Below are 16,951 nucleotides of genomic sequence, written 5' to 3'. Positions count from 1 at the left end.
ACGGGGAAGGAAACACTTTTCTATCCCTAATTGTGCCACGGCCGGGCAAATAGACGAGGCAAGATGGGTGCTCGTCAAACACGGAGAAAGGTTGAAAGATTATTGCCGACATTGCGTTATGCGCGGCTCGGTTCGGCTCGGCGCTTGAGTTTTGTGAAAAATAATGATTTCCAGCAGACCGACCCACCGATCGGCTGACGGTGCCGTTCAATCGGGGCGCGTATCAAGCACAAAAACTTGAAACAAAAATGCCGGCCCCGCTAGAAGCAAGTTTAGCTTCAACAATTCATTAACTGTTTGTTTCCATGCGCCGTGCGTCGTAATATTGCACACATTGTTTACCGCCGGCCATGTTGTACTCATGTTGGTGGCCATGTTTATACGAGGCTTTTAAAATTTTAATTGCACCCACAAGTGTCCGGGAAAAGCCGGGCCGGAAAGTTATTTCCGCCTTAAAATAGCACACACCCCAAAACCGGTGCCTGTGTTTGGCGAAGAAAAGCCCCAAAACACATTGCGTTGTGCGCGCATTTTAAATGGCCCCCGTCCGGCCACGTGTTTGCTTTACTTCGAATTTCCCTTCTCAACTTTTCCGAGCGGTCCTCTTGTTGGCCGGTGGTGGTGGTGAAAAAACATGGACCCAAATTAGCCACCGTGTAGTGTCCGGACCAGGGGGCCAGGTGGGCTTCAAAATCGATCCACACGACCAACGCACCGTGCGCCGGGCTCGATACATTATTAAACGCACAAAAGTCCGGAGAGAGAGGCCATCCGGGACCAACCGTAACGTACGGCCCGGTCGCCGGTCAGGGCCCACCCCATCGGGGTGTATGTTTATTTGATTATCTGTTCGGTGATTAACTTTTCCGCACGAAACAATCTAATGAACACCAACAACAATTGTTCGCTCTCGGCGCGCAGCAGCATCGGAACACAATGTTTGTCGGTCTGGTTTTCCCGGACCGGCGGGTCGTGTGCTGGGTGGGTAATGAAAAATGGCCGATGCGCCACTGTCTCTAGTGCGTGTCCGCCGGGGACTGCGGATTTGTGGCACGCAAATTGGCAAACCCACGGTGCCACGGTGCTCCTAGGTCAAGAAACGCCGGCCTTCCCATGCTCGGCTCGGCTCGGATGCTGCTTGCCGGGAGTCCCACCGATCGAACCCTGCTCCGAACCCTGCTGCTGCTCCGTATCATAAGAAATATTAATGATACGCTCGATGGCAGCGCAGATTATTCCGACCACCGTCGCTCCGGCCGATGGCGAGGATTTGGTGAGGATTTTCGAAGGGCCCAGCCAACCGAGGGTAAAACGCGGCACGGCGAGCGAGGTGGATGAAAAATGTTTATTACGTTCCCGCTCCGCTTAATCGCACCCCGGTTCGGGGTCGAAAAACCCGAAAAGTTGCCAATCCCAGGACCACCGGGACCCTCGTTTTTGGTGGGACCCCGATAACACAGCCCGGTGGGAACCATTTAATCGCCGGACGCTGCGCTGTCTGGCCCGGGCTCCCGGAGAGTAGATTATTTCCGGCAGTAAATGAGATATTTTGAGAGCGCATAATTATTAATGAAACTCATGCGTGGCCCTCGTACGGAACCAACGATTTGACGCATGGTCGAAGCGAGCGAAGAAAATTGAATTGGAGCTCACTTACCTCGGACGGGAATCCCGGCGGCTGATGGGTCGGCCGGGGCTTAGGACTAAACCTGCCGGCGGTTACAACTAGTCCGCGAGCGAGACCGTGAATAATGAGATTTCGGCTGCCGAAGCGCAGTGCATCAATGTTTGCTAATTGTTTGCGAATCAATCTTCTTGAGCAAACCGTCGCCATGAATCTTGAGTGTTTTGATCCTGGATTCGGAATCTATCCGAATTGCTTTCTACACACAAAATGGTCGTGCCAGATATTAACTCATCTGGAGGCTTGACTTGAACTTGACTTTCGATCATGAAAACTAATCTGGCGATCCGGACGGCGGAACGGGAACGGGTCTTTTTGCAGCCAGCCATCCATTGGCAAAACATAAACCATCTAATATGCCTTCCGATACGAGACACTTGATAGAGTTGAAGTGGGGGAGGCAAAAACAATTTAGCAGCAACCTATCAGGAGCTGACCATCTGGCAGCCTGAGCGATCCAATGAACGAACCGACAAATTACTATGCTTTGTGATGGGTGAGCTCTAAAGGAAGACCCCAGCCCGTTCCGTAGTGCTATCGATAGAGCTATTTATGGAGCTATTTACTATCCCAAGCTGCAACACCGGCACATCACAAAACTGCACGCAAGAACTATGCTGGGGATAGTAATGTTTTGGTTTTAGTAAAAACATGTCCTGTCGATTGCAGTCGATCGAACGTCCATCTCCCGTCTCGCCTCTCGAAAAACCCTGCTCCAGGGGCCAGGAGTGGCAAAGATTCCAAATATGCAAAAACGGACCACTCCAGCAGTGATTGAACGGTACAAACTCCGGTGTTCATTCCGGTTCCCCCGGAGGCCGGTCGGTCGGAAGGATTGCTCTACACAATGTTGCGTGTTCCGAGCGGTCACTTAAGCAAAACAATTTGAAGGGCGTCACTCAGTGGTTGTTAATAAATTTTTGCTTCCAATGATTTGCCAAGTTTTGGCCAACACAATCCACAAACACGTCCTTCATCGAAAGCCTCCACAAATTTCTTGTGGTGGAGCGTAAATTTTGTAATCTAATCCGAGTGCTGCTGCGGCTGCCGATGATGGGCCCGTCGTTGAGACTACGATTATTTTCTGGAAATTTTGCCGATCACCCTCTCCGGGGGACTTCCGGTCCGTGTTTACTTGTTGGATGGGCAAATTGAATTAGAAATTATCCATCCCTTTTCCGGTTCAAAAGCCGGCGGCGTGAAAGATTCGCCCGATTCAGCGTTGGTCAGCGAGGCCGCACGTATCGGGACCGTACATTGTTCTGTGTTGCTGGCTGGGCTGGGAGTGAAATTATTTAATTATTTAATCACGCCACATGAACGGGGCCAAAACTTTCTCTTCTTGGGGCCCATTGCCCCGATCGGGCGGACAAAGTGGCACCGCTTCTCTCTCGCTCGCTGTCTCTGTTCTACTTTCTTCATAATTTAAATAAATTACACCCCAAAATCGCCCCTAAAGATGCTGCGCCGACCGACGAAACCTTTTCGGGGTCCATCGAGAGCCCTTAACCTGGCCCCCTGGTCAGGTTGGTCCTTTTGGCGACTTGAAAACTTCACGGCCCCAACATTCATCTTCTGCAGCAGCCGGTTCCCGGGGAGCTTGTTTCGTCCTCATACCCGCATACTCGGTAACGTGATTCGCTCTCATCGCCCACAGACAAACTTTTCTTCAATTACACGCTCCCCACTCGGGGTCCTCGTACTGACTGCTGTGTCTCTTGTGTGGCGCACCTCCGTCGCGCGCGATATGGTGCATGCATAAGCTCTTGAGACGCTTACACACCTTTGGAGACCGCCCGCCATAGTGACCCCGAAAGGATTACATCTTGCGCGGGGTTTTAAGGACAAAGTTTACCAGCACACCCGCTGGGCATCCGGTGTTCCCGGGAGTTAAATGGCGGCATGCTCGGGACAAATTGGTCGCAAAAAGGAGCGAGGATTTTGGCAAAATGTGCATGCATTATGCATTCATCTTACGCAAGCCACCGGTCGCAGCTCACGGTTGTCCATCTCGAGAGATGATCGTTCGATCTACCGCCGCCGCCGCCGTGCCGTGGTCGTAATGAATACTCTCTTGTGCTTGCGGAGGGAGCATTGTTCCGGATTAGGAGGTCAGCCTCCGCTCGGCTGCCGGTTCGCTTTCGAAAGAGCAACTTTCGCTGTTGACATGCCTCGGACTCCAGACTCGGACAAAGGATCCTTTAGTCATCGTCACGACGAGGAATGACGAGGAGCACACTCGCCCCGGCCGCGCTGTTATCACGTCTTTGCGGCTATGAATTGATGGCAGATTAGCGATGAATGGCAGCGAAAGCGGCGATTAGTGCGGTACGGATTTAGTACCATCCCGTTTCGGAAGACGACTCGAGCACGTCGAGCTGAGCTGAGCATAATAGAATTTTTCGGTCCAACAAGAAAAAAGAGCTTCCACGAGACGCTCTGAAGCTGGCTGAAAACGAAACTTTGACGGCGCAACTTTGTAATCGTGTTGCGTTGCGGTACATTGATCTTTTGGCCAGAGATTTGCGGTAAAGTTCGAATGCGGAATTCGTCAAACTATCGTCACGCGGGTGCATTGAATCCTGGCGAGCATTACCATTTGGAGGTTGAAACTTCAACCGAACCGCAATTGTGGCTCGGGATTTGAATGTTTAGGTCAGTTATTTAACTTACTCAGATCAGTTATTTAACTAATAAAAGCTTGAAACGTGATTATATATCCGCTAACGCGACATATCCGCTGACAACCGTTCAAAGCCTTCTTCGATCGCTTCAAACCATTGACACTTGTTTGAAACTTTCAAATTGACCGTTAAAATGAACCGTTAGCAGCAAATGAAAATTAAATAAAACGAGCCAAACAGTTGTCACACTATTCTCGGTGCAATGGCGGAAGATTTAGTGCAATTGATAAGTTTAAATCAGCCCCCGGTGTGCCCCCAAGTTAGTCGAAACGGACCACAGCTGTGCCTCGGGAGAACGGTTCCCATCATTATGCGCCAACATAATTATGGTCCGGGTCTGGGTCCTGGTGCCCCCCGAACCTGAACCTCCCGGAATCGTTTGCATCCCTTTTGCGTTACCGCTGGGGGCGCTGAAGCTGTGAAATGTTGCCGAATCGGCACATTCTGTGTGTCATGGCAATGGCGTCCTGTACCTGAACCGAACCACATCCTCGGGAACACCTGGACCCTGGCCGCCGTCCGCCGGGTGGGCGTGGGGGGTGATTGCAAAAATCCAAGAATTTCACCATCTCGAGCACAGACGTGGTAAAATTAAATTTTAATTACCCTCCCCACGGTCGGGTGAGGGTCGGGTCAGGATTCTGGGAGGATATCCGTCGGCGAACCGGATCCCCGAAACCGGTCGGCCTGGTCGGTGGGCGAAATAACCGTGGGACGACGACTGACTGTGAAGCCACAAATATGCGGTTCCCAGCTGCTGCTGCTGCTGCTCCTGCACGGAACGCTGCAGCAAACCCCACGCAAATAATCCGCTGCCGAATGGTCGTTGGCGAAAATCGCAATCGCTTCCGTCTGATGAGGCCCAAAATGAAGGGGCCTGGGCGGTGCGAATCGATCCGAGAGAGACCCGTTGATGAAGTTGGCACCTTTTTTGTTGCCGCCTTCCGAAGGAAGGGTATTATTTCAAGATGGCACGGGCACACTGTAAATTCCACCGGGATCGAGCGCCCGCAGCGGCCGGGCTTCCGGGAAAATATCAGCAACTTTCCCATCTGCGAATGTGGGCCCAACCTTCAAAAGCCCCATGATGGTCTCAGGGGAGTGGTTTTCGTATTTATGAGTTATCGTAACCGGCCAGCCGACCCCTTGAAGGAGATCGATAAGCCGACCGGCAGATAAGGGTTTTAATTTTCCCCTCCGCAAAGTGATCCCTTAGGAAGTGATCCTGGCCACGGATCGGAACCGGAAGCCCACACACGTCGGTCAATCGGGTACGGCCTGAATTATTGAGAAGATCATTAAAGGGCTCGGAGGGAAATTATTCTACGCGTAAGGCCTCCGGCATCCGAGGGACGAGCCGGCGAGTCCTGATAAGCGATAAGCTCAAGTCCGTTGGGGGAGAACTTCCGATAGCTGGCAGGCTATAGAAATAGGAAAAAAGGTGTTACTATCTTCTAGCTCACGGGTCAATCGAGATTTCCGGAACTTCCAGGTCCGTAATCCTTTATTGGAGTGTGTACTGTGTAAAATAAACTACGCGCTGTTGTCTTCCGCAGATGTTATGCTAACCCATAAACCACTCTGGAACCATCCTCTACCCTTCTAAACCGGAGCCCGGATTCGTCTAAATGGAGTCTAAATAATTTGTATCAATATGTTATGTTCGTAAAAATTCCACCCCAAACATCGCGTCTGGTTATAAATACGATCCGGCCCCCAAAATTCCAGCGTGATCACATTCGTATGGCCAAATCCGTCTCAGCATAATCCGCCGGCAAAACTGCGACGGCGGCAGCGACGGCGATTGATACGAAATCAGATTTAATGTACACGCGAAAAACTTGCCGCCCAAAACCCGGTCCCGGGAATAAACAACGCACCATTTTGGCCCGTATCGCGCCTTTCGGGGGAGGAAAATAAAATATAAAAACGCACGCACACATACTGGCACCGGGAGATACCCGGGTTGTCCCGGGCCCTCCATTCGATTTGCAACAAAAACATATTCATTGCCACGTGACCTGCATATGGCGCGCGTAACTTGCGCGCGCGCGCGCCCGGCGGGGTTTCGGTTGCCAAGCTTAGTTTTTATCGTCTAACGTTTCACGTGTCCCGGAATCGTCTGGCGTGCCTCGGGTGGTGGGGGCCAAATTGGCTTTTACTGAAACCGCGCCATCTTCCGGCCCGGCCGACCGATCGAAATGGAATAAATCAGATTTTTTGGAGCGCCGAACCTCGCCGGGCAGCGTGTGTACTTTTTTGGGCCCCAACAAAATTGTTGCTAATTTTTATTCCACCCGGCATTCCATCAACCGGGCGGCGGGCGGCGGGCGGCGGGCGGTGGTGGCGGCGCCCGCGGGTTTGGCAGGCGTTCGTGCCGATCGGTGAAATTGATTACAGTAAATGAAATTGCTTACCGCGTGCGGCCCGCGGGGCGTTTGGATTGATCGAATCTAAATGTGTCCGTGGACCGGCGGTCCCGGGAAGGGGCGGGAGCACCACCAGCATCACAATAAATCGAAATCGAGGACGCAATAGTTGGGGCCAGGAAGTTGTCGATGCGAAGTCGCAGGCTTTTAACAAACCGCTCCCGAAAACGGTCCGTTTGAGGTTCGGTGCCGTAAGGCTCTTCTTCACCGTGGGTCCGACGGAGACAGACTGAGAGAGAGGCCGGAAGGCATTTTCCATTTTCCGAACGCCAACCTGAGCAAAGTTCACATCAAAGTCGGCGTGGCGGTGATCCCCGGATTGAGTTTTGGTCCTCAATCACGCCCTCGGAAGGCAAACATTTCTTTTCCGCACAGAGAGAGAGATAGAGAGAGAGAGAGAGAGAGAGAGAGAGAGAGAGAAGCCGGGCGGTCCTCAGGTTCGTGCGTTTGAAGGATATGTGGCCTCGGGCTTTTTGCTAAAAATGAGTTTTTCTTATGTGCTGACCAACGCCAGTCACAGTGTTCGAAAGTGGGTCAGAGTATAATTAAGTAATCAAAGTTTCACCACGCGGCAACCGCAGAGCGGTCGGAAGGTCTTCGGAGGTCTCTATTTGCTGTTTTGAGCGCATCCAACGAAAAGTGTGAAAAGTGTGTATTGAATAATTTACTTTTCGTTAACGGGAAGCTTGCATTTCAACTCAATTCAATTGATAGTTCTGGGAAAACCTTGATTAATTGTATAAGGGTTTTGAAATAATTCATGGCCCAACTACAACAACAAAGCATATGACTGCTTTACTGAAAGTATTATCCGTCGTTGATCACTTCTTTCTCCCATATCTCAGATAATTTCCGAATACCGTGTCGATAGAGTTCTTCATCTGTAGAAGCAATCCAATCAGATGAATTTCGGATCAATAACCAATCAATTTGATTTTCAATACTTTCAAACATGAAAGCGTGACGTGGTGAATAATTGTGGTGGTGAAAATTACCCAAACTCAACAGTGATGATAGTAGCTGTCAAACACGAATTTTATAAATCAAATTTTGACATTTAGTGTAATAAGTTTGTCGTGGTTTAATCAGGAGAATCAGAGTTTGTATTGAATTCTGGTGTGATGTTCCAAAGTCGTCTTGAATGCCTTGAACTCAAGGAGGGATTAAAAGTCCTCATACGTAGCTCTTTGATTTGCACAGACAGTTTACAAGGTTCATATCCACTTCCGGTCCGGTAGTATATCTTCACCTCGGGCTCGGGTCTACCTGGGGAACGTTTCCCGATGCTTTCATCAACCAGCAGAGCAATTGCTCATCCGGTTCCGCCCAAACACCGACGATGGCAGTTGATAGCACACACCCGGAGGCCATAGACATGTTGTTGAACGGTTCTATCAAAACGCCTTTTTGCTGCCTTTTACTGCATGCATGCGCCACCGGTTCGCAGAAGGATCCGGGCTCAAATTGGTTGCTAAATTTTGCAAAAGTTTTTCTAGTGCCGCAAACAGTGAAAAGAACGGAGGACACAAAACACTCGCCAGTCCTCGCTCCGAGGCAATGTATTTTCGTGGATTTATTTGTTTTATTTTCTCTCGCTCCTCTCGCTGTTGGCGAACGTGCCAACTCTGGGCCAGAAGCTGGCCCGCTTGGCTGGCTGGCTGGAGCTGGCAGAATTTCGCACTCCATTCCCACCAGGCCGGTCGAGAGCTTCACCGAGAGAACTGATGGACCCTCGATACCATTGGCACCATGGTGCACTCGAAAAAAAAACCCGGCTGCTCACCCCAAACGGCTGCCGGTCCTTTGGCGACAGATAAACCATCTTTTACCGTTCTCTCGTACGCGTTCGCCGGAAGTCGATGAAAACCCCGACGGAACCCCGGTACCACCGGGTTGGACGAAACGCGCTCGGCAAACAACGCGCCACGCAAACGGAGAGCAAAGGAAAGAATTATTGTCCTACCGATTGAAATTGTTTCTGATCGCATCCATTTAATGTTACCCGGAGCGGCGAAGGACCGTGACGGTGGCGCGCCTCGACGGGCCACTCTTTCGCACTCGTGCGTGAGTGCGAGGCCATGTTGTCTCGGTTTTATTTTTCAACATTTTTTTTTGTTTTCCTCTGCCAAATGGCTGCCACTTCCCTTGCAAACGCTGAAGGCAAACAGATTTGTCCGGAACCCGGATCTGTTTATCGCAATTCGAAACTCGCCGGGCTTTTTGTAGCGATTCCAGCGCTCGCATTCAATTACCTTTCCGGTGGTGCTCCCTGGGACAAGGGGGCACGGGGAACATAAAATACTACGCGACAAATAGGCGCGGCTCGGATGTGGTGCTATGTGTTTGATACTTCCGGTGGCAGCGACTACTGCAGCAGTCACTCAGACCGGATAGTGAGGCATTTATGTAACTCAATGGGCGAGAAAATTACGGAATAAGCCGTATGGCTAAGCCATGCATACTCCGCGTATCTGGACCATTGCGTTTCGCGCGATTCGCGATGTCTCAAATCAATCACAAATGATTGGATCAGTTGAAAAACGAGCTAATCTGTGCGATGGAGGCGCCTGGTGCTGCTACCAACGGCGAGTGTTTCGTGTAGTGCAAATTGCCTACATTTAGGCGTACTCCGTGTACCGAAAATTTAACTTTTCGAGAGGAAACTACCTTTAATTCCTTAAACTGGTGTAAGCGGAAATATCGTCATGGCCACCGTTTAACGTTTCACGTCGTAATAATGAAGGGTCTGTGGTTGCTATTAGGCAGTACTCACCATAATGATGCTTTTTGAGGCCGTCCGCTGGTCGGTCCAGGTCGGGAGGGCGGCGGTCAATTCCTCCGGTGCCGGTGCCAGCACCACCAGCACCGGCAGCTGCGGCCGCGGCCGATGCACTTGCACTGGCCGCCGCCTGCACCACCACCTCGTGCACGTTGAACGTCATCAGCAGGAAGGCAACGAGCAAAGTTCGCAAAAAAGTGGCGCTCGATGGCGTGGAAAGAAACGGATTACACTCGCCGGCCGTCATTTTGCCGCCGCCCATAAATGTGCCCGTGTCCTTAAGCGCCGCCGGTACCATTAGCGTGATGGTGGCAAATCTGTTCCGCTCCGGGGTTTGTGTTCGGAACGACCTCTTTCGTCCAGACGCGACGCGGTCGTCGGCGCGAATGGAAGCGACTAAAATTAAGCGCCGAAAGTTTCACGCCCAACGTCCGTATTTCTTGTGGCGCGCGTCCTTTTCGTGTTGTCCTCTGCCGACCTTCGAGCGCTTGTGGGGGTCGCTGGGCCGGCCGGGGACTGGGGGGGTTCCTTAACCTTTTCACCTATTTTTCACTCCCCGTCCCGGGCGACGACGGCGGTGGCGGCGGCCGTCTTCGACGAGGCCGCTAATTTTGACGCTTTTTCGCACCGTACACTGCACTCCATTTCCGTTTCCGAGTTTGGTTCCGTTCCGTTAATTTGCCTCCCGAAACGGGGGCCGCACCCAAACTTCCGTCTCCCGCCACCGCCCCCCGGAGGCAGGGAAGTAATTTTTTTTCAGCTTAATGTGGGCTCCCGGGCTTCGCCGTGTCCCATGATAAATGCTGGAAAATGTTGCAAAAATTACAGCTCTCCATTTGTCGTGCAATCCTCTCCACGTACGCTGCGACGGCGGCCCGAGAGACTGGCGCAGGGTAGATTTTATTAGATTCGTTGAAGTAAGTGTTATGGCGACGCTTTGTTTCGTCGTCCTTTATGTCCTTTCATTTGACGCTTTTCGGTTTTGTTGCTTCACGCCACACCCGGAACAGAGACACGCACACAACGACACCAGAGAAGGGGGCCAGCTACGGGGCTTACCCTCGAGCCGGCGGCGGCACTCTTTCCATGGTCGAATTTATTACCTTCATTAAAGATATTTGTATTGTGTGTGTTTGTGTCTGTATGTTTTATGTTCTATTTTTGCCTAACAATTTGCATGCCTCGGTGCCCTCCTATGGCGTGTTTGCGCCGAAAGTTGTTTTCTCCATCGTTTGCTTTCATTTTTGAATATTTTACGCGCGTATTCTTTTGTGTCCTGCGTCAATGGGCACCACACGGAGACACGGGCACGCACACCAACGTGGGAATTCCCTTTCTCGGGGCCCGTTTTGTAATATATTCGTGCGCTTAAACCACCATTAAAACCGACCAAAGTTTGAAGCTTTTTTATAATAACTCAACACTACACTCGCTGCAAAAGAAAGGAAAACAAAACACGTGCACCGCTCATTATTATGACAGCTTTGACAGGCGGAACAAAGGTTACTTTGTTTCGCACTGACAATACGCTCTGAATCGACGCGGATTGGAGCTGCAAATGAAGGAACCTTTTCTTTCGCGGGACTCTGTGGGGTTTTTTTTGCTAAACAAGCGAAACGAAGAAAGGTTCCAATTCCGCCGAGGATTAAGACGCGGCCGTTCAGCATAAATAAAATAAATCACAATTTTCACTGAATTGACAACAGTTCACTCGCTCCGCCGGCGGTGCCGCTGTCTGTTCCGGTTCGAGCTCGGTTTTTATCCTGCCAGGGACCACACCTGCATCACAAGGCATCCGTTCCATTCCATCTCTATCTCTCTCTCTCGTTCGCTGCCACTTCCGGTGATTGTGACTAATGGGCACAGATTTTTCGTTTGCACTCCTCCGTTCGTTCCGGTGGGCAGTGCCGGAAAAGGGATCGATTCCGCCTCCGTTCGTCCGTCTGTCCACGGCCTGCGATCTATTCACCGGTAAAGTGCCTCCGACGACCCGATTCGACCCTAATGGCCACTCACGCCGGGCCGGGCCCTTTTAACATCGTTCAGCATCTTCAGCCACCCGGCGCTCCGGAGGCCGCACCGTGTTTCGATCGCTTAAAATACACTTAATTTAATTTCATGACCACTCCGCTGAACAACCGCCGGTGCCGGACTCAGTGGTGGGACCTTATTTTTTCGTGTTTATGCTCCGCGACTGCATTTCCAGACGCGAGTTTTGGGTGGGTCCTTATGGCGCACACACTCGTTAACATAAAATCAATCAAAGTTTTTCCGGTTCATTTACTGCTCCAGCGTTACGAGCTGCCTGTAGCTAATTCCCGGCTGGAGCCCTGCAGGAAAAAGAGAAACAAGAAAGACAGAGTCAGAAATTAGTGTGTGCCAAAACGCAGGGGCCAGAGGTTTAATATTGCGCTTCAAGGGAGAAAAAAAACTTTTTAATTAAACGCTTTCATCAAGATGGTGGCCGCGAGTGGCGCGGCCACGCGGCCAGTGCGTTCAGTCGAAATTTTCATCAATTATTTCGTTTTAAAACGCTTTCCATGTTGGGTTGGGACGCACGAGAAAAAGTTTGCTGCGTGCGTCGGAGCTAAGATCCCAGGGCCAGGAAGGCACCAGGCGTCCTCTGGCTGGATATGAGTTTGCAGTGAGTTTCCTTTTTTCCAACCCCGGGGGGCTTTGCCTTTGGACTCCCCGGACGAAAGTGAAAAAGCCCCGGGGAATTAAAGGCCCTCCCCAAAAGCGTTACAAACAGCTGATGGAAACGCAAAATTAATCTCCATTCGTACGCGCCCCGTACGCCCAGCCGTGGCCCCGGTGCCCGGTCGAACCATCCATTTTGGGCTGTAATTAATCTGCAAAAGGATTAACGAAATGGATGGAGATCACGGACGATGGAGGCGCAGAGCGAGGCGACCGGCGAGAAAGAGTGTTCAAAGGAGCATCGAGTGTTGGCTTGGCTGAATGGACACGTGCGGGTGCGGCTGCGGACAGATGTGCCTTTGGCCATCGCTCACACCCGCGTAGGCCGTAGGCTACGGAGCCTAAATTGTAGGTTTCAATGCTTAGAGCTTGTGGTTCGGCCGGAAAGAACAGTCGCCTTTTTTGTGCTGGCCGCTTTCGTTCCCGTGAAATGCGATGCGACCTGCAATTAGAGAAAGGTCTCTGTCACGAAAGAAAAGATAAATAACTGCAATGAAACATGATTCTACGGGGTGGGCCGGACTATTTTGCGCCACATTCTGTCAAGATTGTTGCTTTGGACAGAAAAATATACAAGATCCAAACCGCCTAACAGTATGCAACCCAAAATGCAGAATGGGATCTAAACTGCGACTTCAACTTTGAATATAATCTAAGCCTAATTTAGGGTCATGTTTTTGGGGAATGTTCCTTAACTAATTCAATTAACGATAACTACACTATGAAAATTACATAATTTTGATTCACTGAGCATAACAATTTCAGGCTGGAATCAAGTTCGACAAATGGCCCGGAACACTGTAGGTGGAAAGGTTGCGTACGGTTGTACGGGTAGGTAAGAACTTTCCTCCATTTTTACGGTAAAAAACTAGAAAGTCCTCGGAAAGAAACAAACAAATGCAAAAAAGCACTCAACCTTGGGCGCTGGCTGATAACACAATGGGATTATTTTCGCACCGTTCAGTGGAACGCAGGAAAACCGGCAAACGGATACGGCGCGACTGTCGGTGCTGGAACTGCTGGAACTTTCACACTCTAACCTCCGGTGTAATGTCGCAGGAAATATGCTCATCGCCAGTGTGTTGACACGGTTCCTCCGTGGTGCACAAGGAATCGGATTACACCGCGACGGTGTGTACTCGCCGTGCCGTGTCCGAAAAGTCCTTCTGGCTGCGGTGTGTAACGAGCAGGAAATGATTGGAAAAACATTGTTTTTCGATTATACCCCGGGTGCAGCCTCGTTCTCGTTCGTCCGCTCGCTCCTTCAATGCCCTGAGCCCCCCTGTCATGCACTTTCGTAAACGGAACGAACCGCTCACCGGCGGAGAAAAGAATGTCTGTGAGTTTTTTTTTTGCCACGAGTAAATCGATTTCTGCCGCAAAAGCACCGCTTCGATCGTCGGATCCCATCTCCGAACGATCAACGGAGCTTTCCGCTTTTGCCCGCCGGGATCCGTGTAAATATCCGGGCGAAGGTTTTGAAAGATGTTACATTTACAAGTGTAATAAATGCAGCCGGGCTTCCGATTATTTGCTTTTGCTCATTGTTGGGTTTCCTTCCGAGAGACACGTGCCATTTGTGGACGGGATAATGTCCTTTCGCTGGTGCAAGCAAAGTAAAAAAAAGGGTACCAAAACGGACGACCAACAACTCGTCCCCTCCGGTGCAGTGGTGAAGATAAACAAAATTTAAATGAAGCGCCGCTTAAAATGGCTACAAAAGGGGAGGGCATTAGAATCGAGAGTCGGACCGCCCAAAAAATGGCCACTGCTTCGGTCGCCCACGCCCGACTGGCCTGACGCCTGAAGTCAGATTGATTGGGGAAGATTAAGTAGAAGAAATTGGATTTGTTTTCATCCGCGGCGCGGTGGCGGCGATGGCGGCGGCGTTTGAATTTTAGATTAGACTTTGATGAAGCGTATCATCCAAACATGTTACGGTCAATTTGCGTTCTTCCATCTGCGAATCTGCCCTCGCGCCGTCGGGCCGGGCAGCATAACTTTTTGCTTCGATTCCCTTCCCCGGAAAGTCAACGGCCGATACAATTACAGACCTTGAGGCAACTCTTGTGGACAACTCTTTCTTTGGGTCTCTCTCTCTCTCTTTCTCTCTATCTTCCGAATGATTGGCTCCTCGGGTTCGGTGTGAACGGTTGTTGTTGATCTCATAATTCGGTAACTAATTTGAAAAGTTTCTGGCGATTTTACGACTTCTATTTTGTTATTTTAGGAGAGTCGCTTCGTTAGCCGCACTGTGTCCGACCGGCAACCGTTGCCCATTCTCCGTGAGTTCGTCAAACGGCTGGACTGGTTTTTGGAAACGACGAATTCTGGCAGGCGTGAGAAAAGGAAATAAAAATCGTCTCCAAGATTTTCGGGTGGTAAAGAGGCTGGAAAATCTTGATAATAGTCTTTGCCACTCTACCATTACCGGTAGCCCTTCACACCTCCGGCCGGGCCATTCCGGACCCCTGTCCCCTGTTACTGCTGCTTATCGTAGTTAATGGTGCGTGCAGAAACGATCTCACAAATGAGGGTAATTTCGTGTGAAAAAGCTACTCTTCCACTAAAATTGATTCCATTCCGGTTCCCGGGCGGGTGGGGGCATCCTTTCGGTGGGTTGGTGGGGACGGAAATGGCCACATCGCCACAATGATCATCCCGGGACCATCGCGGCACAGGAAATGGCTAAAAAGGTAGCTAATCTTCTGAGTGATTTCACCGACGACGCCCAAATTACATCAGCATTGTAACGTGCCATAAAAACGTGCAGGGCCACGAGAAGGGCCTAGCAGCGGTACCCAGATAGGACTCAATTAAGATAATTCTTGTTTATTAATTCGCCATCCGCGTACCGTGGCAGGTCTATCCAACAAATAACTCTAACCGATAGCCCCACGGCTGTACCCCTTTATGGGCCCTTCATGCCCCACGCGTGGTCTGTTGGATCGGTCGGAGTTCATTATCCGGCGGTTCTTATGCTGCTCGAAGTTGGACGGAACTATCGATTCAAATCGAATGCTTTTCCTGATTGGCCGCCCAAGGCCAAACCAGAAACGTTCGACGGGCATGCAGAGAAACGGCAAAGGGCTTGCTGAAATGGCCAACAATCTATTCAGTGACGGGCCCAGTTGGATAGAGAACCGTCGGAACAGAGGAACAGACAGACAGCAGCACAAGCAACTATTGAACGATAACGGATATTGTGATTACTTTACCCTCGGCTCTAACCGGTGCAATTGTTTGGATGGTTAAGACTTCGGAATTAGTTGCCGTTCATGATAATAAATCTTCCTTAAAACGATCGATTCTTTCCGGTTTGAGTCGTACTAGGTTTGGGGTTGCTGTGGTTATGTAACGAACAGCCGATAAATGCCATCTTCGATTACCTGTTGAGCGGTGGTTGTGGGGATCGCTGAATTTTGTATGCCAATAATGGCCCTTTTGATTGATCAGCATCGATCGCATCGTTTCGTGGTCGAAGTAAAATTGAAAAAGAGTATGGCGCAATAATTAACGTATCTTCCATTGAACTTATCAGATACAACCGAATTTGGAAAGGTGTACTGCGTATTGCATACTTTTAGGCGTATGTAATGACGATCTAATCAAGACACCGCTCAAGCTGATAAGACTTTTTTCTCAATCTGGTGAGTGGCCAGAGTTCATTGTAACGTTCACTTCATTTCACCTAATTCAGTCCCGCTTCTCCCATATTTCCTGGGTTATATATTGAAAAATTGCCGCTTACTTAGTGCGGTCGGGGACCCTTGCTGCGCTGCGACAGTGGCCACCCCGGACGGGAACGGTATGTGCATTCAAGTACATCGGCCCCGCCGCGGCCTGATGACTGATGAAGATGGCGGTGGCACCCAATCCTAGTTAAGACTCCGGGCCGCCACTCGGTAAGCAACTGTGATTTTTATGATGATTTTCAGTGTCATAAATTCACGACGCTTTGGGGCGGCGAGCCTCGTTGAGATGCTCCACGGGCCGTCGTCGTCGTCGTCGTCGTCGGACGAGACCGGATTGCAAAGTGCCCCGGAGGGCCCACCCGACAGCACGGCAGGCTTACGGAGCGAACTTTTCTCTGCACCCCAAAGTGCAAGTGGAAGCCACCGGCGTCGTCGTGTTCGACGAGGCTCCGAGTCGCGCTCCGTGGGGTTGAAGAAGTTACTGGTTGCTTCACCGGTTGCCCATCCTCCTGGCATCCTGGTCCAATCATATTTCCTACATGCCGCGTTGCATTATATCTAAATTATGTTTTCGTCGCTGATTTATGGTCGCACCACCGGCACCGGCGGCGAAGACCGGGAAGAAATGTAATATTTTGCGTAAAGTAGCGCCGAGACAGGCCCAGCAAGTATCGACTCCCGGGAGTTGTGGATGTGTGGGACGCGGCACGTAGCAAACGAGTCGTCGACTCACGCTTCGCGGCTTCGCAGCAACTTGCGTGGCTTCCGCGTGGCGGCCAGGCTTTTATCGGCAAGTCTGTGCGGGTGAGACCATAAAATGTCACCGAAAGTAAGTAGGGCGTGGTGCCCGGCCGGAGAAAAAGGAACCTCCACCCGGACTGACCACACCAAAGCGGAGAAAGGACCGTGGCTTGGCTCTGGCCACGAACGGTCCTTTGTCGTTGTGTCTTGCGGCTTTGATCTACGGCAGGGCTGCGTTT

At 50.8% G+C, this 16,951-nt stretch overlaps 1 protein-coding gene across 1 annotated transcript in view; it reads right to left on the bottom strand.

Annotated features, from left to right (window-relative positions):
• LOC131211591 (homeotic protein female sterile) overlaps positions 1-10,049 on the bottom strand; it is a 53,905-nt gene extending 43,856 nt beyond the window's left edge. Inside the window, exon 1 of the mRNA XM_058205127.1 lies at positions 9,571-10,049. Within this exon, the coding sequence (XP_058061110.1) occupies positions 9,571-9,874 (304 nt within the window). The 5' untranslated portion in view covers positions 9,875-10,049. The remainder of the gene's footprint in view (positions 1-9,570) is intronic.
• Between the last annotated feature and the right edge of the window lie 6,902 nt (positions 10,050-16,951).

Source organism: Anopheles bellator, chromosome 2, assembly GCF_943735745.2.
Source record: "Anopheles bellator chromosome 2, idAnoBellAS_SP24_06.2, whole genome shotgun sequence".
NCBI classification, from domain to species: Eukaryota; Metazoa; Arthropoda; class Insecta; order Diptera; family Culicidae; genus Anopheles; species Anopheles bellator.
Note: the sequence above shows the minus strand (reverse complement) of the source record. Positions and strands in the feature narration are given on the sequence as shown.